Below are 21,130 nucleotides of genomic sequence, written 5' to 3'. Positions count from 1 at the left end.
CATGATGGACACACTCTCAGGTAATCAATGAGTCAATGCCCCTGTGTAATCTCCTCCCACTGAATTCAGGTGAAACCTCAGACTTACTACTTTTTTTTTTTTTTTTTTTTTTTTTTTTGCGGTGCTGGGGATCCAACCCAGGGCCCTGTGCTTTTAAGGCAAGCACTTTACCAACTGAGCTGTCTCCCCAGCCCTCGAATTACTTCTAACCAGAGGAATATGACAAAAGTGGTCGGATATTTTTCCTGCAATTATGTTTCCATACACAAGACTCCATTTCAGCTGACTAGAGAGATTCTCCTACTGGTATTAAAGAAGGAAACAGCTATGTTGTGAACTGCTTACCAAGAAGATTACCACAGAACTGTGGGCAGTCTCTAGAACCTGTAGTTGTCTGGAGGCCAGTAAGATGCCAGGGCCCTTAGTCCTGCAGTCATGAGGAAATGAATTCTGCCAACAACATAAATGCTTGAACATGAATCCTCTTGGAAGAATCGATTCTTCCAGAGTCAAGATTCCAGATGAGAATGCAGTTTAGCCAACACCTTGATTGTAGCCTGTGAGACCCCAAGCAGAGGATCTAGACCCAGTTCAGCTATGCCTGGACTCCAGACCCACAGAAACTGTGAGACAATAAATGTGTGTTGTAAGCAGCTGTATTCATGGTAATTTGTTATACAGAGCAGCACACTAACTTCTTAAATGACGTTCCTTCTTCCAAGGATCTCCATCCTTTCTATAGCTGTGATTCTATCAATTTCTTCACACATTTCTAATGATTTTTGGTTTAAATATTTGGGATGTTTAATCAGGCTGGGGTTGTAGCTCAGTGGTAGAGCACTTGCCTAACGTATGTAAGGCCCTGGGTTCTATCCTCAGCACCACATAAAAATAAAATAAAGGCACCATGTCTATAAAAATAAATATTTTTAAAATATTTGGGGTGTTTAGCACAAACAATATGAATTTTTTTCTTATGCTCTCACACAGTCAACATAGAAGACTTCAAAACATGGGGATTTCTCCCCACCAACAAGCAATGTTGCAGCAGCAACTCTAATATTATTTACCTGGAGATAGCTTCAGATCCCACAGGTTGAGGGCAGTTACCCTTCCACTTTAGATGCCAATCACAAGCCCCTGTTTGTGACCTGTACTTCTGAACAATCAGATATAAACTGAGATTCCCGTAATGACCTCCTCAGATTTGATTAATTTGCTTGAGTGTCTCAAAGAACTCAGGGAAACACCTGTTCACCTGTTTATTATAAAGAACATTACAAAGGAAAGGGGCACAGAACTATAATGCTCTCTCCAGATGCACCACCCTCCAAGAATGTCCATGTGTTCAGCTATCAGGAAGCTCTCTGAACTCCATCCTTTAAGGGTTTTCTGGAAACTTCACTGCCCAGGCATGATTAAAGCATGGATAACCATGTCTTTTTCTCCCCTTCCCTCTCTCCCTCTATGCCATGTGGGGATAGAGCCCAGGGCCTAGAGCATGCTAGGTAAGTGTTGTACTGCTCAGCTATATCCCCAGGCCCGGGTAATGTGACTAGACAAAAAGTGTAGGATCTAATGATACTAAAATGGATGAGGAAACCCAGCAAAGTCTGTCTGTCTAGATTCTTTAGCATTCCTTTTCTGTGGGTATGGGGCAGAATCCCTCTGAAAGGGGATTCTATCATCTACTATCAGACAAGGTAGGTCAAAGAAATTATTTATGGCAGCTCCAAGGCAGGAGCAAAGTCAGAGTCTCTATGACAGCCTTGTAAGGTGAGATGGAGATTTTTGTTTTTGTAGTGGGGATTAAACACAGGCATGTTCTACCACTGAGCTACATTCCCAGTTCTTTTTGTTGTTGTTGTTGTTTTTAATTTGAGACAAAGTCTCACTAAGTTGCTGAGCCTGGCCTTGAACTTGCAATCCTGCCTTAGCCTCCCAAGTAGATGAGATTACAGGTGCACACCACCACATCTGGTTTAAAGTTTTCGAAAGTAAATGAGCCAGTAACCATGAACAAAATCCCAAAAATGTATATCATGATGTCAAAGATGTGTTGGTTCTATATTCACTATGCATTATGCCTTCTGCCTCTCATCCAGATTAATAATATATGCTTTGAATTCTATTAAAAATGTCACTTCTACCTGATGTATAATGCTTGATACTATCTTTATTTCTTCATTTTTCTGTCATTTCAAGTTTATCTCATATAAAACGTAAGGTGAAATTTTGCTTTTTAACCCAATCTATCATTTAATTGACAACCTTGATACATTCACCTCTTTTGTAATGGATTAATTTTGCCACATTACTGTGTTTATCCTTACTCATATTCTAAAGGCTTCTAAACCCCTTGTTGAATTTTCCATTAATAAAGTTTTTAGTTCCTCATTTTTCTTCTTTTGATTTATATATATTAGCTGGGTACAATAGCACACACCTAATAGTCCTGGTGATTTGTGAGGCTGAGGCACAAGGATCTCAGCTTCAGCAAATAAGAGACCCTCAGTGGTAAAGTGCCCCTGCAGTCAATCCCCAGTACCAGGGGTGATAGTAGGGCATCATGCATACTATTTATTTTTTTGTTTACTTTTTTATGTAGTGCTGAGGACTGAACCCAGTGCCCCACATGTGCTAGGCAAGTGCTCTACCACTAAGCCACAACCCCAGCCCCGCGCATACTATTTTTATTCTACAGGTTGAGCATCCCTAATCTAAATCCCCAAAATTTGAAGTGGTGGGAGACTCAGAGTATCTATGCCAACATATCAAAATCTGAAAAACTCTGAAACCCAAAACACTTCTGATTCTAATCATTTCAGATAAAGGATACTAAACCTGTGGTGAACTTTAATTTTTAATACTTTATTTATCTAATAACATGAATAAAATAGTTCTTTGATCTGCCCTACTCCTAGCACATTTTAAATAGATAAAGACTGTTCCGTTTTTTAAAATCTACTTCCTATCTTAAGCTAGTGGAAATTTCTTTACCAAGATATAATCAATGGACTCAAACACATGTCCCTAAGAAACTTTCTGTTAAACAATTTCCTGCGAGTTCAACTTGTTCCTTTTCAAGTACTTTTTTGGGCTGTTAGAGGCCCCATAGTCCAATTGTTATCAGAAGTTCAATATCCCCCAATTTACAATTACAGAATGGTAGAACTGGAATAAACTTAAGACCATCTAATCCAAGGATAACCAATAGGTTTTTTTCACATACTAACCTATTGGTCATGACTACCTTGAAACAATATTAAAGAGGGTTCTGAGGCTGTGTCAAGTAGCAGGATAGAATATAGTTATCAATGATTGTTATCTGCCAGGGGAATTGAGAGGAAGAAACAAGACTCATATGCCATAAATCTACTATCCCTCTTCAGGCACAACATCCCCTAATATCTGCATCACCACTCTTCCTGTCCCCACCCTAGTCATACACACATACACACATACACACACGCAAACACACAAACACACAAATTATCAGGACAGAAAAAGACTTCTGGCTTCTGCTAAACTGTCACACATCTTATATTAGAAGTCACATTTGATTGCAGACCTGTTTGTTAGCATGTTAGGCTAGTAACATTTTTAAACGTAAGAGTGACACGACTTGAAAGGCAGAAACTGAAACATAACTTTTTCAAAATATGTAAGATGGTGAAAAATTAAAAATACCTGGGTAGCTACAATGGAATATGCAAATTAAAAAATTCTGTGACCTGAACCATCAGATAGTTTTTGTTTACTTTAAAATTTTTTTTTGATGGGGGGCGGGTGCCAGGGATTGAATTTAGAGGTACTTAATCTCTGAGTCACATCACCAATCCTTTTTATTTTTTTCTTTGTGTTAAGTTGCTGAGGCTGGCTTTGAATTTGCAATCCTCCTGCCTCAGCCTCCCCTGCCACTGAGATTACAGGTATGTGCCACAATGCCCAATTGGATAGCTTACGGTTTTAATGAACTGGTTAATTTTAGTGTTTTAATTTAAAATCTAAGCATAAATTACATAGTTTAGTAGTTGGCAGAGCTAGGATTAAAACTTAAGTCTCTGAACTCCATATAACTCTTTCCATATTGCTTTCACTTCACAAACACAGTTCACAAAACACACTTCACAAAAACAGTCGTCTAATTAAAGCATATTTCCTTACTGAGCTTCAACATGGTCTCAGATCTATGAGACCTAAGTTATCCACTTTAGAGAATTAAAAGTCAAGCATGTTGGCATATTTGAGTATTTGTGTTTTATAAATATATTCTGTTCACAAAATATTGTTTGCAAAGGTGAAAAATAAATTATAAAATAGTCAGAAGACCTTTATCCATTCTCTTAATTTTGTTCTGGAAAACAACCATAGAACACACAGATCAAGCAGGCAAGAAGGGAGAGCAATCTCTGATGGTTCTTGGGTCTGCTTATCAAGTAATGATTTCTCGTAAACTTCTCTTTCCCCTCCCCGATGTATTTCTGGAAAAATCTCAATAGCACAAAATCAGCAATGTAAAGGAGGAGAAATTAGGAGAACAACCATTTGAAGGAGATGGGGAAAACCTGGCAGAGATAAAGAGAGAGATCTCATCCCCCACTGGACAGGGTGGAACATACTTGTAATCCCAGTGACTCAGGAGGCTGAGGTAGGAGCACTGCAGTTCAAGGTCAGCCAATAGTTCAAGGCAATTTAGTGAGACTCCATATCCAAATTTTTAAAAAGAGGGTGGGAGGGTTGATGATGTGGTTCAGGGGTTAGGAGTGTCCTTGGGCTCAATTCCCAGTACTGGGGGTAGGGGGACACAGGAGGATGTCATCCTTAGATTCTAAAATCTGGAGGTTTTCTTCTATTCCATAAATAAAAGGATGCATGAGAAAGAACATGTTAACCCCAAAACATTTTTACAATTATGAAATGCAATCATATGTAATATTATTAACGTAAAGTGATTTTGCCTTTACCCTCTATTATCACTCTTAATTTTATCTTTTCTTTTTGCGGGGGGGTGGATTGAGGATTGAGGATTGAACCCAGTGGCACGTTAGCACTGGGCTATATCTGCAGACCTTTTTAAATTTTTTTGAGACAGGGTCTCACTAAGTTGCCGAGGTTTCACTAAATTACTTGGAGGCTTATCCTGCTGACAATCCTCCTGCCTCAGCCTTTTTTTTTTTTTTTTGTTACCAGGGATTGAAACCAGGGGTACTCAACCATTGAGCACATGCCCAGCCCTTTTTATGTTTTATTTTGAGACAGGGTCTCACTAAGTTGCTGAAGCTGACTACTGCCTCAGCCTCCCGAGCCACCACCTCTTAATTTACGAGGATCACAGACATTCTGTCAGGGCACCCAGCTATTTAATTGTAAATGTTCATTTCTTAACTTTGTGGTGTACATACTACATTTTATGGAGCCAATTATATAATTGGAAGTTTCAGTAGCTTGCCTCTGAAAGAAGTTAAAAGTGAAATCAATGCCTCTGGATTGCTCTAATAACAAAAGAAAGGAATGCTCTGGAATGCCATGAGCATACCACTTCCTTTGTAAACAGTGAAATCAGTCTGAGCAAAGTTCACAAAGACAGTGACTCCAACACACAAAACAGTCATCTGGACAATCCCAATGATGGACCAACTTTCTAGCTACAACAGGACAAGGGAGGAGGATCAAAACAATGGGAGTGGGGGTTGGGGGGGGGTGTCTTGGACTGGTTTGCACTAGAAACTATCAATGGAGTAATATGGAGTAATATATTCCTGCACAGAAGACAAGAACATGGGAGGAAAGACTCTGGAAAATGATGCTGGAAAAGACTAAATGTTAAGCCATTCAAGATCAGTAGTAAATGTTCCAAATATCCAGCCCACAGAAACATCTACTGCAAGGAGTGGGCCATCAGGGTTGCTGATCAGTAGTTCCCAAGACCAGGTTTATTTTGAGATAAAAAGAACAGAAACAAAAAAAACAACACAATGAAACAAAATCACCAATAGTTTGGATATAATTTTAAAAAAAAAGTACAAAGCACAAATCACACAGGTTCCATTCTCAATCCTCAAGACTTAATTTGGACTTTGGAACCAAAGAAATATAAGAAAACATAATTTAACATAATTAATCAATTCCAAAAGTGAATCAACTGGAATTTCCAAGATAATTCCAATTAGAAATAAACAGAAGTTGCTAAGATAGCTACTAGTTTGGGAATACATGTTCATATATTAAGATGATCTATCTAGGCTGTACAGACAAAGAGGAAGACAAAGACAAAAATAGGAAAATGGAGTTACTTCTAAGTAAGAGTCCAGCCCACCTCCTATTGAGGAACTATTCTCAGGTTTTTTGGAGCAGTCTAATAATCTTACACAAACCAGCAAGAGACCCTCTGCATCTCAACACTGTGCCCACCAAGTCACTGTCTAGGTTCTAGGTCCAGAGTTATGCAAGTGAACCCAGTAATATAAAGGCAGCATGCATTTTCATCATGGTAGACATCAACACAGACCTCACCTTGTCACTGTCATCATGACAAATGTGGTCGTGGTGGATGGACTGGCACTGAAAAGAAGCACCAACACTACCTACAAGAAAAAGGGAGGAAAGGTTAAGATGCAAAAATTGCTTATATTTGAAGTGCTTTACCAATTAAAAGTGCTTATATATCCATTAACCCATCTAATCCTCAACAACATTTATAAATTGGCAGGGTAGGGATTATCTTTCATGCATTTTAACAGAAGAAAACAAGAGAGTCTGATTCTCACAAAGTAGCAGAAAGTGAAGTTGCAGATCTTAAACTAAAATCCTGTTACTCAAACCCCTAATTCACCATTCTTTACTATCCCAAGTGGTCTATTTTCAAAGTAAGGTCACTTAACCACACAGCCTTAATAAGGTAAACTTCTATTAGTGAAGAAAATATTGATATTCCTTTTTAGACTATACATACTTTGAGGGGAAAATTAACCCTATAAATACTCAGCATATAAAAGCATAATCTACAGAAATGTTTTTACTATTTTAAATGTACATATGCTTAATATACCCAACCATTTGCTAAATTGAAGAACTATCTCCTAATAACAACTGCTCTATGACAATAGTAATATTTGTAACCAATAGGAAAATCAATCATTATTAAATAAATGACTAGGCCAACATATCCATTTTTTTAAAAAAATTGATTCCTATCTTTCACCATGTTAAAAAAAATGGTGGCTCAAAGCTCTATGTAATGTTAAAAAAAAGAAAAAGAAAAGAAACAAGTTTTAGAACAAAATGTAGGAGTTCTTTTTTTAGTCTTCCATCAAGAAAAAATCTGCTCGAAGAAGATGCTAAACATGAACACAACCATAAATGAAAAATTAGCACACATGACTCCAGATCAAAGATTAACAAAACTTTTTGTCCTTATTTTAAGTAGGAGTTTAGGGACACCAAGATGGCAGAGGTAGGGTCTAAGAAGGATGCCACTGAAGGACAAGACAGGGACACAAGTCATGTCCCTGTTACGATAAGTCCCATTACCATGATAACTCATGCCACAGGTTCAGTATTTTAAAATGAGCAGGGCAATAAAATGGGCAGTATTCTAATTAGGTTTTCTAAAGTAACCAATGGGGGGAAACTGGACAATATTCTAATCGGGTATCATAAGGTAACCAATGGGGGCATATGGGGTAAGATCTTTAATCAGGTCTGTATAGGGAAGAGAATGCCTCACAGTTCAGCAAATAAAGATAATTATTTACAGACATGGGGCTTTGAGCCTCTCTCTTGCTCAGTCCACTCTACTCTACCTTATGGAGTTGCTACTTCTACCATCCCTTCAATAAATCTGTTTTGCCTGTTACGTGTGCATGTCTTGCTCAATTCTTTATTCGGGACACTAAGGACCTGAACCACAACTGGACGCCCTGATGACAACATTTATGTATGAAAATCTGACTTTCAGGTAATGCCCCATTAACCTAATTAATAGAACATGCCAACTACATTGCCTGGCAACAATGCTTATGAAAGAAATTACATTATCCAACGGGTAGACTGGGTCTAGATGAGAAACATGATAAATACCTAGAAGAAAGCCATGTTTCTGAGCTTTCCTAAGAGTGGTGGTTTGTAATTGGGCATGTCCCTTCTGATCCTCACCTTGCAGAGGACCCTGGAAACTATGCTTATGAAGTTTTCACAAGAGATATCTTCTCCCATGAGAATTAGGGACCTCTGGGCTCACCCAATCTGAATGTCATCTCTTTGACCCTAAACTGTCAGAAGAGCATTGCTGTATGAAGTATGAACTCACTGCACTACTGACAAGTTGTGGTTTGCCTTATATACTTCTGAATAAACTGGTACCAAGAGAGACCCATGCTGGTTTTATCAGTATGAATGGAAGAACATTCAGTTGAACCTAAGAAGATATCTCACCATTACCCCTCTGGATGTTACACTTAGAGATACCATAGTTTATAAAATTTAGAATGTCATTAATTCATATGCCCAGTTATTTCACATGACATTGAAAAAGAAGGCTGTCAACTAAATTCTGACATGGTCCTTTAAAAACTCTTTATTTTGCTGGGCATGATGGTGCACACCTGTAATCCCTGCAGCTCAGGAAACTGAGGCAGAAGGATTTTGAGTTCAAAGCCAGCCTTAGCAACTCAGTGAGACCCTGTCTCTAAACAAAATATAAAAAGGGCTGGGGATGTGGCTCAGTGGTTAAGCGCAGCTGGGTTCAATCCCCGGTACCAAAACAAAGGAAAAACTTTATTTTACACCCACTGAAATAACACTTTTAAACTTGTTAAATGTAGATTTGTCATACGTTCTTTTTGTGTATTCACTAAAAAAATAAGAAAAATATACCATTCTTACAATTCAAAATACCAGAGAGAGAATTCAAATTAGCACAGCAGAGAACATTATTTACTCTTACTCATCTACTCATCTACCCAGTATAAATTATCATTACCAACTCATTTTATATGGCATTGATTATAAATATGAGCACTAAAACAAGAAAACAATCTTACTCATAAACACAAGGATTAAAAATAAATAAAACTACAAGTAAGCAGCATAATGAAACATGTAATATAGTGGGTCACCACAATCTATTCATGTTTATTTACCCAAGGAAAACAAGTGATCCAATAAAAGAAAAAATAAGGAGCTGAGGGTGTAACCCAGAAACAGAGCACTTGTCTAGCATGCACAATGCCCTGGGTTCAATTCCCAGCACTGAAAAAGGAAAGTCCTAAGTATCAAGCATTAGAGTCAAAAATGATCTTTAGAAGTTTGATCATGTCATAATATTTATTATTTCTCTCAAAAAAAACTTTTCAAAAAAATAAATAAAAAATAAACTTGTCGATAAACTTAACAGTTTTTGCCATTGGTGACAATTCTGCGAAGAATGAGGTATAGCAGTCCAAAAAGTTACAATTATGGATAAGAATAACATAAACCATAGAATTCCCTTTGGTACTAAATCTAATTCATGTCATTTAACATTTTCTAAACCCGTGATTTGGAATAAAAAATATACAATAATGACAACCAAACATTAGAATCTTGGACAGTAAAATGACAAATCAAAATGAACTTTGTATTCAAAAACTGAGTAGATATATTTCAAGGGGGAGTTAGGAAAAAATATATTTCTATTAAATTACACTTCTTTAACTAGTCTCCTATGAACAAGGCTGAAGTTAGATGGGCTAAAATAAACCTAAGAATTGATAATCACAAGCACAAACTTTCAAAGAGGGACCATGACAGAAAATATTATTTCATCCTACACAAACCCACGTATTTAATCTACCATGTCAGGTTTGTTTCTATTGGATAAGGTACAGAAAGACAGAAACTGTAAACACTTCATATAATCTAATGAGTGTAAGGAAGAACATCATATAGGACCATCATCAAAACCTTGGCCTCCATGACAGCTGGAAACATGAAGGATTAAATACATTATTTAGCAACTTAAAAATCTCATCTGAGAGAGTGTATTAAAAATAAATGAACAGGGGCTGGGGATATAACTTAGTGGTAAAGCACTTGCCTAGCATGACCAAGATCCTGGATTCAATTCCCAGTACAGCAAAATAAATGAACAAAAAAGCTGGGTGTGGTGGCTCACATGGAAATTAAAAATGAACCTAGACAATGACCCTATCTATACCGTCTCACAAAAACTAATTCAATGTAGACCACGGACCTAAATGTGAAATGTAAAACTATAAAACTTCCAGATTATACAGGTTAAAATTCAGGTGACCCTGTTAGATAAGTTTTTAGATACACCACCAAAAGCACAATTCAGGAAAGAAAAAACTGATACAATGAACTTCACTAAAATTTAAAACTTCTACTCTGTGAAAGACACTTTTATTTGGGGGGGCAGGTGCGGTGCTGGGGATTGAACCCAGGGAACACTTTTTTTTTTTTTTTTAAGTGAGGATTTTTTAATTTATTCTTTTAGGTTATACATAACAGTAGAATGTATTTGACACATCATACATACATGGAGTATAACTTCCTATTTTTGTGGTTGTACATGATGTGGAGTTACAATGGTTGTATACTCATATAAACATAAGGAAGTACATCCAATTCATTCTATTGGCTTTTCCATTCCCATGACCCCTGTCCAATTCAGTGAACATCCACTCCCCACCCCCCGCCATTGTGAATCAGCGTCCAAATATCAGAGAGACATTCAGCTTTTGGTTTTTTGGGATTTATTTATTTCAGATAGCATAATAGTCTCCAGTTCCATCCATTTACAGGCAAATGCCATAAATTCGTTCTTCTTTATGGGTGATTAACAGCAACTGTGTATATGTACCTCAAAGACACTGTTAAGAGAATGAAAAGACAGCCACAGACTGAGAGAAAATATTTGCAAAACACTTATCTAATGAAGAAATATCTAAAAATATTCAAAGAATTCTTAAAACTTAACAAGAAAATGTACAACCCCATTTAAAAAGAAGCAGTGTCTCTTTGACCTTTTACCCTGAGTGTAAGAACTCATTCCTGTGGCCAGGTGTGGTGGTACATGCCTGTAATCTCAATTACTTGGGAGGCTGAGGCAGGAGGATCACAATATGGAGGCCAGCCTAGGGTATCATCCCTAAAGCAAAGAATAACAAACCATGTCCTTCAATGCCCCCTTTCTGTTTCCAAAAACCTGGCCAAGTTAAGGGGGCAATGAGGAGCAGAGGAATTGGTTTCTTTTGTAATGACCATGTATTTTATTTCATGCAATTATCAATATTCTCCTACACAGGGCTTAATGGTGCACAGCAGCTATTTGGGAGGCTAGGCTAAGCAACTTATCAAAACCCTATCTAAAATAAATAAATACAAATATACAAATGGTTGGGATGTACCTCAGTGTTAGAAAACCTTTGGGTTCAAACCCTAGTTTAAAAAAAAAAGAACAGTTACCAGGTAGGGGTGTCATTCAGTGGGAGCACTTGCCTATCATGTGTGAGACACTAGGTTTGATCACCAGCACTGGAGGGTGAGGGGGATTTGTTTGTGTGTGTGAATATAGAATTCATATGATTGCCAAAGTAACTGAAGACAGACGCGTGTGTGCACGCCCACAGCTTAAAAACTCTTTTTTTATTAGCAAAAGATGCTGAGACCAAAGGAACAGACTTAATCAGAAGCACTGAAAGGGAATAGACAAGAAACATCCTGTGAAGAGTAAGAAAAAAATGTGTGAAATTCAGGGAAAACAGCAGTGGAACTGAAATCAAGGTATGGAACCAAACATTTACAACTAGGGAACATAAAGAAGTCAAGATTGAACCAGTGATAGGGAGGTGGAAAAATTTCAAAGTAATTGCCCAAAATATCCCACTAGTGTTTCTGGGCCACAGGAGTAAAGTAGCCATGTAGAAAAATTTGTCATGTTTACAAAAAATCCCCCATTACAACACCTAAGGTCAAATCTTTCTTGATCTACTGGCAGTATTTGATCCAACTGATCCTGCTCTCCTCCTTGGTAAATCTTTCTTCATTTTGCCTCAGGGAAACTCGTTTTATCACTGACTACAATTTCTCAGCCCAATTTGCTGTATTTTCCTTCCAATTCCTAAAAGCTGAAATATCCCAAAAATCAATTCTTAAATTTCTCTTTTCTTTCTACATCATTCTTTAGTGACCCCAAACAGTCATCATAACTGATGACTCCAAAATACATACTTTCAAGCCTTGACTCTCCCCACTACTGAAACCCAGATTTCTAAGCCTTGCTACCTACACAGTATCATTTAGATATTCAATCAGCATCTCAAAAATAACAGTTCAAAATTGAGCTCTTGGTTTTTCCCATTCCAGACCTACCCCTTGTCCAGTTTTAGAAAATGGCGGGAGTATTCACCAGCTGCTCTAACCAAAACCCTGGTGTCATCCTCAATTCCTCTTTCAGTCACATTCCACTTTTAACCAACTGGCAAATTCTTGTGGCTCTACTTTTAAAATATGTCTGAAATATTACTTCTCATCATCTCCACATCAAAAATGCCTGGACAAATGCCTCTTTACTTGTGAAGTTCTATCTCCTCTCTGGTCTATTCTCCATGTGGTATCAAGAATGATCCTTGGGGCTGGGGATATAGCTCAGTTGGTAGAGTGCTTGCCTTGCAAGCATAAGGCCCTGGGTTCAAATCCCCAGCACCGCAAAAAAAAAAAAAAGAATGATCCTTAACTGGGGGTGGGGGGAGAGGAAAGAATGGAGAAGCATTGGATAGTGTAAAGGGAAATGAGGTGAGAAAAGGGGCAAGGAAGGAAAGATGGTGGAATGAGACAAACATCATTACCCCATGTATATGTATGATTACATGAATGGTGTGACTCCACATCGTGTACAACCAGAAAAATGAAAAATTGTACCCCATTTGGGTACAATGAATCAAAATGCAACCTGTAAAAATAAAAAATAAATTTAAAAAAAAAGAATGATCCTTTTAGCTGGGTGTGGCCCCTTTGGTGGCAAATACCTGTAATCCCAGTGGTTCAGGAGACTGAGGAAGGAAGATTGTGAGTTCAAAACCAGCCTCAGCAACTTAGCAAGGCCCTAAAGGCCCTAAGCAACTCAGGGAGGCATTCAACACAGTACAGCTTTATAAAGAGTGATTGTATCAGGTCTAACACTTATCACTGAGGTCACATTTCTCAAGTCACAATTATATGTAAAGTGTGGAAATACAGTTTCTAAAAGAAGATTCTACTAGATTCCAGTTTCAAATCTAGTTAACGTCTAGGGAAGAAGAGGTATAACACAGAATTTCTCAAATTGTGTTCTTTGGGATATGAATGTACATGACATGAGTTGTTTCCACAGTAATAAATTATGCAACTATACAGGCAATTTTATTAATGTAAGACTTTTCAGAACCTTAAAAAATATTTTTAATAAATAAATAAATGCAGACATCCAAAGTATCAGGTTACAAAATCAACATACAAAAACCAATGGCCTTCCCAAAATCAACAATGAATCTGCTGAGAAAGAAATCAGGAAAACAATTTCATTCACAATAGCCTTAAGAATAAATAAAATACTTATGAATAAATCTAACCAAGGAGGTAAAAGACCTCTATGATGAAAACCACAGAACATTGAAGAAAGAAACTGAAGATGACCTCTGAAGATGGAAAGACCTCCCATGTTTCATGGATAGACAGAATATTTGTTAAAATGGCCATACTACTAAAAGCAATATACAGATTCAATGTAATCCCCACCAATATAAATCACATTCTTCACAGAACTAGAAAACAGTCCTAAAATTCATTTGGGAAAATTAAAGACCAGAAGAGCCAAAGCAATTTTAGGCCAAAAAAGCAATGCTAGAGGCATCATAATATCTGACTTCAAATTATACTACAGAGCTATAGTAACAAAAACTGCATGGTACTGGCAAAAAACAGACACATAGACCAATGGTAAAGAAAAGACACAGAGTCAAACCCACATACATATAGTCACCTGATCCTTGATAAAGGTGCCAAAAACCCACTGGAGAAAAGATAGCCTTTTTAACAAATGATGCTGGGACAACTGGTTATCCACATATAGGACAATCAAACTAGACCTTTTCTCTCACCCTGCACAAAAATCAACTCGAAATAGATCAAAGAAGCTGGGCACAGTGGCACATGCCTATAATCCCAGCGACTCGGAAGGTGAGGCAGGAGGATCTCAAGGTCAAACCCAGCCTCAGCATCTTAGCAAGGCCCTAAGCAACTCAGTGAGCTCCTGCCTATAATATAAAAAAGGGCTGGGGATGTGGCTTGATGGTAAAGCATCCCTGGGCTCAATCCCTGGTAGGTAGGTAGGTAGGTAGGAAGGAAGGAAAAGAAAAAGAAATGAAATGAATCAAAGACCTTAGAATTAGACCAGAAACTAGTCAACTCCTAGAACACAGGGCCAACACTCCAGTTTTTAGGCAGAGGTAACAACTTTGTCAATAGGATCCCTAAAGCTCAGGAAATAGTGCCAAGAGTTAACAGATGAGACAACATCAAATTAAAATGCTTCTGCACAGCAAAGGAAACAATTAGGAATGTGAAGAGAGAACCCATAGAATGGAAGAAAACCTTTGCTAGCTACTCTTCTGACAAAGGATTAATAGCTAGAATATGTAAAGAGCTCAAAAAAAATTTTACACCAAAAATCAAATAACCCAATCAATAAATGGGCAAATGAACTAAACAAACACTTCTCAGAAGAAATACAAATGGCCAATAAATACATCAAAAAATGTTCAACATGTTCTGCAATTAAGGAAATGCAAATCAAAACTACACTGAGATTTCATCTCATACCAGTCAGAATGGCAGCTATCAAGAACACAAATAATAATAAATGCTGGAGAGGATGTAGAGAAAAAGGAACACTTTTTTACACTGTTGGTGAGACTATAAATTAGTACAACTGCTATGGAAATCAATAGGGAGGCATGGAACCACCATATGACCAGTTATACCACTTCTCAGTATTTATCCCAAAGAATTAAAGTCAGCATACTATAGTGATATATGCATACCGCGTTTATAGCAGCACAATTCACAAATGCCAAACTATGGAAACAGCATAGGTGATCACCAACGGATGAACGAATGTGTATACACACACACACACACACACACACACACACACACAAAGGAGTTTTATTCAGTCATTTAAAAAAAATGAAATTATGGCATCTACAGCAAAATGGATGAAACTTGAGACCATAATGTTAAAAAATAAGTCAAACTCTGATGATTAAGGGTCATATATTTTCTCTTACATGCAGAAGGTAGAGAGGAAAAAGGAAAACAAAGGTGGAGGCTTATCTCCTAAAAACCAAAGTTAGATCATAAAGGAAAGGGGCCAAGAAGGAGAGGCAGGGTGACAGGGGGGAAGTGATTGCGAGTGACACTGGCCCAATTATATTGTTATATTGGGTACATGCACAAATATGTAACAACAAATCCCATCAATATGTAAGCTATAACATACCAATAAAAAATGGGGAAAAATAAATAAAAGACAAAGTCCTTACCTTGGTCTACAGGTTCTTATATGATCTGATTTCCTTATACCTTTTTTAAATAAAAGATTTTATTGTCCTCATAATAAAAGATAAATTTTAGAACTAGATCACTTAAGCCCTTTCTCTCTTTTTTTTCAGTACTAGGGGTTGAATTCAGGGGTGTTCTACAACTGAGCTACATCCCCAACCCTTTTTATGTTTGTTATGTATGTATGTATGTATTTATTTTGGTACCAGGGTTTGAACCTAGGGGCACTTAACCACTAAGCCACGTCCCTAGCCCTCTTTTAAGAGACAAAGTCATACTAAATTGCTGAGGATGACTTTATAGCTTTGAATTTGCAATCCTCCTACCTAAAACTCCAAATTCGCTGAAATTATAGATATGCACCACTATGCTGGGCTTATGTTTCTATTTGGAGACAACATCTTGCTAAGATTCCCAGGCTGGCCTGGAACTTGGGATCCTCCTGCCTCAGCCTCCCCAGTAATAGAAATTACAGGTGTACACCACTGTGCCCAGTCCTTTGTCTTCTTATCTCCTCCCAGTACAAAATGCTTGCAACTCTTAATAGTCAGCATCCTCTCAAGATCTGCAGGGGGCCTCAACACACTCAAGTCTCAATACAATCTTCTTTGAGGTTTTAACTTTTTTCCTGGGAAACTGGCTTAGTCTGCCCACCATCACTACACTGCTTTCCTGTCATAATACCACTTTCCCTGGGCATACACAGAATTCTTGCCCTTCTTGTACTATGTCACTTTGTGGGTCTGGTGCTTTCCACACTTCTTACAGGAAGCCCAGTGGGTTTCAAGAACCCATGTTGGCAGGAGTGCTACTGGCATGGTAAGCCCTGTAACTTTTTTAGATGTTGAAAGACCTTTTTATTTTATTCATTTATTTATACATGGTGCTAAGAAATGAACCCAGCACCTCACACGTGCTAGGCAAGTGCTCTACCACTGAGCTACAACCCAAGCCCCCCCTATAATTTTGGATGATATCTCTTGCCACTTCTCCTTTCTTAGAAGGAAACTAAAATGTAGTAAATACATATGTGTAGCAAATTAGCAAATGATCATGATATTTTAACAGACTTAAAATATCAGCCTCTCCTAGTGTCAATTCCATCCGGAATTCATATTCCCCTCTGCTGACATGTAGCTTTTCAAATGTCATGTTCTATCAACAATAGCTGAAATATAACAGACTCTTTTGCACACTGCTTTGTAAAAAATGCTATATTGGGCTGGGTTTGTAGCTCAGTGGTAGAGCGCTTGCTTAGCATATGTGAGGCACTGGGTTCTATCCTCAGTGTCACATATAAATAAAATAAAATAAAGGTATTGTGTCCATCTACAACTAAAGTATATATATATATATTAAAATTAGTTATAGCTCAGTGGTAGAGTATGTGCTTACTATGTGCAATGCTCTAGGTTAAAGCCCCAACACCAAAAAATTTTTAAAAGTGGCACTGAGTACTATCAGAATTATTCCTCAATGTATACATGTGAGACAGGGGTCTTCTATCTTCTAAAAACAATGTGTTAATCTAGAAAAAGGATGTGGGTCCTTCCTATCCATTTCCTAGACTCCCTCAATAGCTAGCAGCCTATCACCTCACAAAGATTTTTGTTTTCTGTGGTGCTAGGGATTAAACCCAGGGCTTAACACATACTACGCAAGTGATGTACCACTGGGTACATCCCCACAGTCCCCAAAAGATTGGTTTATAAAAGCAAAAGATTTGAACTACAAAACTAGACAATGGGAAGGGCAATAGCACCAACCTAAGTACTACATGCTTTCTCAGACCTATTCTGAAAGACCAAAAGAAAGGGGTCAAAGTTTTAATAAATATATACACAGACTTAATTTGTTTAAAATACATATATATATCTTTTGTTTTATATAAATATATACTTTATATATACATTTGTTATGTATATATTTATATATGTTAAATATATAGATATACTTTAATTTTATTTTTTAAAGTCAGTTAAAAAGATCAGTGGTTGCCAGGGACAATAGGAAAAGGAGGTATGAGTAAGTGAAACAGAACTTATTAGGGCAGTAAAATTACTCTATATGACGTTATACAGTAACATGGTAGATACATGTCATTATACATTTGTTCAAATCTGAGGATATGTAACACAAAGAGTGAACCCTAACATGTATTATGGACTCTAAGTGATAATGTTCATCAATTGTAACAAATATATCACTGTGGTGGAGAAATCTTTATAACAAATGGGGAAGGCTACATACATATGGAGCAAGGAGTATATGGGAAATCCTCAATTTTGCTCTGAACCCAAAATGGCCTTCAAATATAAAATCTATTTAAAAATAACAAGTGTAGTTGACTAAAATTTATCTTATCAATGAAAATCCCTGAGTTCCTAACAGTACTCCATAAAAAGGAAAATCTTTGCTTCTTAAAGTATCTATTTTAAAGAGCTTTTTTACTTCAGAAACTAAAAAATCATGCATTTTTCCTTATCTTTCAGGGTAACCATACAACTCTGGTTCTATTTACAGAAGAATGCCGGCTAAATATGCAGAAGGAATTTTAAAATTAGAAAACATCATTTTTCAAACAATGACTTGACTGATCCAGTCAAGAATTATCAAATGGAATAAAATCATTAGGTTAGGTAAATGGCTGATGGGGATTTGTTAAGTGCCAAAGTAACACTACGGAGATTACTGTTAGCTGTAGGAAGAACCTAACAATACAATAAAGATATCAACTCCTATCATCTTAATTCATGGTTAATCTTAACATCATTAACTGTAAGTCAACCAGCTATGTCTTTTGATATAAAATACAGAACCGGTTTGATATTTAAGCCCAAAATACTTCAACTGGCTCCATCATGCCACTGGATATGATTTCTAGTTTACAAGAAATATAAGAGATGGATGAATAAACATCACAAGAAAGTAAATCAATTAATCCAAAAGTTATTCAGCAGAACAAATAGCTTAGGCCCTCAATAAGCCAGTCATATTATTATTTGAAAAAGAAAAAAGAAGGGACTGTTAGATCAAGAGACTTAAAGAAAATAATTAGATATAATGTACAGTATTAGATTGTATATTAGTTTGAAAAAAAAAACAGTTGAAAAGGATATCTGAGAAAGAACTGGAGAAATCTGAATATGGCAAAATTGGATGAGATGAAAATTTATTGAAATGAAATTGAACTTAAGAAAGCAGGGTTTGGCCAGGTATACTCCTGTAATCTCAGCTACTCAAATAGCCGAGGCAGAAGGATCACACACAAGTTTGAGAGTTTCAGGCCAGTCTGAGCAACTCAAAAAGAAAAAAAAAAAACTGGAAATGTAGCTTAGCCGTAGAGCACCCCTGAATTCAATGTCCAGTACCCAAAACACAAACAAAAAAAAAATAATAAAATAAAACCATGTATACAGATACACATAAGAAACTGGGCGCAGTGGGTGTATTACAGCGGCTCAGGAGGCTGAGGTAGGAGGATTACAAGTCCGAAGTCAGAGCAATTTAGCAAGGCTTTAAGCAACTTAGAAAGACCCTGTCTCTAAATAAAATACAAAAAAAGAGATGGGGATATGTCTCAGTGGTTGAGTGCCCCTGGGTTCAATTCCCAGTACCAAAGCAAAAACGAAAAAAGAGATACATATAAGAAATTTTCAGATAGACAAATACTGAGAAACTAACAGTGGTAATCCCTGGGTGAAGCAGAAAATGTTTTGTTGTTTTTCTTTCTTATTTTTGCCTGTTTGTATTTTCTGATTTTTTATGATGCCCATGAAAAAAAGGAACTAGCCCCAAGCTCATGTCCCTAGGTATACTGGACCTGATGAGACAATCTATCTCAAGAGAGAAGGCAAAGACTTCCCCACACACCCCATGACCATGAGCAGGATCCTTGAGGTAAACTAATTACCTTTTCTCTCTTTTGAGATCCTTCCTACATAATGATCTTGGTGAAAACTGGTGTTGTTAGGATGCAACTTAGCAAAAGTGCAGAGATATTTAGACTCCATTAATTTTGTTATTAAGTGCCAGTACAAATCCCTAATGGTTTCAGACAAAAATACCTTAGGAGAAAGCAGCTGAGACCAACCCATGAGCACTGGCCTACCTTGTCTGAGACTCCTCAGAAACAAAGTCTCTCTCCCCTCTACCCCATCCTTCCCAACATACATAAAGGTTAGCGAGGCAGAATCATTGCCCTAAGTTGGCACTAAAGAGTCACAGGGTACAGAAGGACTGAATCCCCTTAGTGATCTAACCAGGCCTTCCTATATACCAGTTAAGAATGCAAGTTGATGATCAAGGTTTGACCAACTACTGTCAATATATCTTAAGAGCTCAAAGTAGTAAACTTGGAGTCACATGTGAAATATGACAGAAGTCATGTCTCAAACTGGGTCACACTGACCAATCCAAAGACAAGCTAAGTGGAATTCAACAATACATTGTTGGCAATATAGATTTATAAGTTCCCTCGGGCTAAAATTGATATAATAAAGATAAAATATACAAATTTACATTATATTTTGATCCTTTAGGACACTAGTACAAGCTCTTACACATAGCAGGCTATTATTATTATTATTATTTTGATACTAGGATTGAACTCAGGGGTGCTTAATCACTGAGCACCACCCACAGCCCTTTTTTGTATTTTATTTAGAGACAGGGTTTCACTGAGTTGCTTAGGGCCTTGCTAAATTGCTAAGGCTGGCTTTGAACTCAGAATTCTCTTGCCTCAGCCTCCCAAGCTGCTGGGATTACAGGCATGCACTATGTGCAAAGCCATAGTAGGTTATTCCATACCTATCAGTAAATTGGCCTGAAATCTAGTCCTGATCTCTAAGGAATTAAATACAACCTATTCCCAAATCAGTCTTTTTAAAACTATTAGTCTACCAGTCACCATGATCCAAATAATAGATACAGGTGCTAAAAAAGCACTTAATCAACAATAAAGAACCAACCAGCTACATGTTTTCTGTTTTGACAGTGACAAGAAGACCTTTTTTTAATTTTTTTAAATTCAGTCCCAGGCAGTAACTGTCACTGCAATTACTACTCAAAAGCAGAACAGCGCTTAAGTCTAAATTTTTGGTTCTGTTCCCATTTACCATTGTTTCAAGGCTCTTCTCCTTTCACGTTAGCATAAATAATTTTTCAAGTGCTTGATTTTATAGCAGGATATGAAAACATGCTAAGCCTTATCTAATACTTGGCCTAGAGGTTGCTAAATTCTGGGACATGCTCTCCCTGGGTTTTACTTCTTGATTTACCTATCCACGTGAGTCTTAATTGCATCACCTGCAACTAGCTGCCTTCACAATTGCTACTGAGATATAAAGGTTTAAGGCTGGCCACAAAGAAATGTGCTAAGAGGTTTCGAAGTCTTTTTTTTTTTTTTTTTTTTGGACCAGTAATTGAACCCAGGGGTCTTTCCCACTGAGCAACATCCACAACCTTTTTAAATATTTTATCTAGAGACAGGGTCTCACTAAGTTGCCACAGCTGGCTTTGAACTTGC

General features: G+C 37.3%; 1 protein-coding gene across 4 annotated transcripts in view; it reads right to left on the bottom strand.

Annotated features, from left to right (window-relative positions):
• Rnf38 (ring finger protein 38) overlaps positions 1–21,130 on the bottom strand; it is a 119,610-nt gene that overhangs the window by 57,477 nt on the left and 41,003 nt on the right. For all 4 annotated transcript variants that reach the window (XM_047524938.1, XM_047524941.1, XM_047524939.1 and 1 more), the window contains exon 2: positions 6,517–6,587. In XM_047524938.1, the coding sequence (XP_047380894.1) occupies positions 6,517–6,587 (71 nt within the window). The remainder of the gene's footprint in view (positions 1–6,516; positions 6,588–21,130) is intronic.

This window comes from Sciurus carolinensis, chromosome 14 (genome assembly GCF_902686445.1).
Source record: "Sciurus carolinensis chromosome 14, mSciCar1.2, whole genome shotgun sequence".
Lineage (NCBI taxonomy): Eukaryota > Metazoa > Chordata > Mammalia > Rodentia > Sciuridae > Sciurus > Sciurus carolinensis.
Note: the sequence above shows the minus strand (reverse complement) of the source record. Positions and strands in the feature narration are given on the sequence as shown.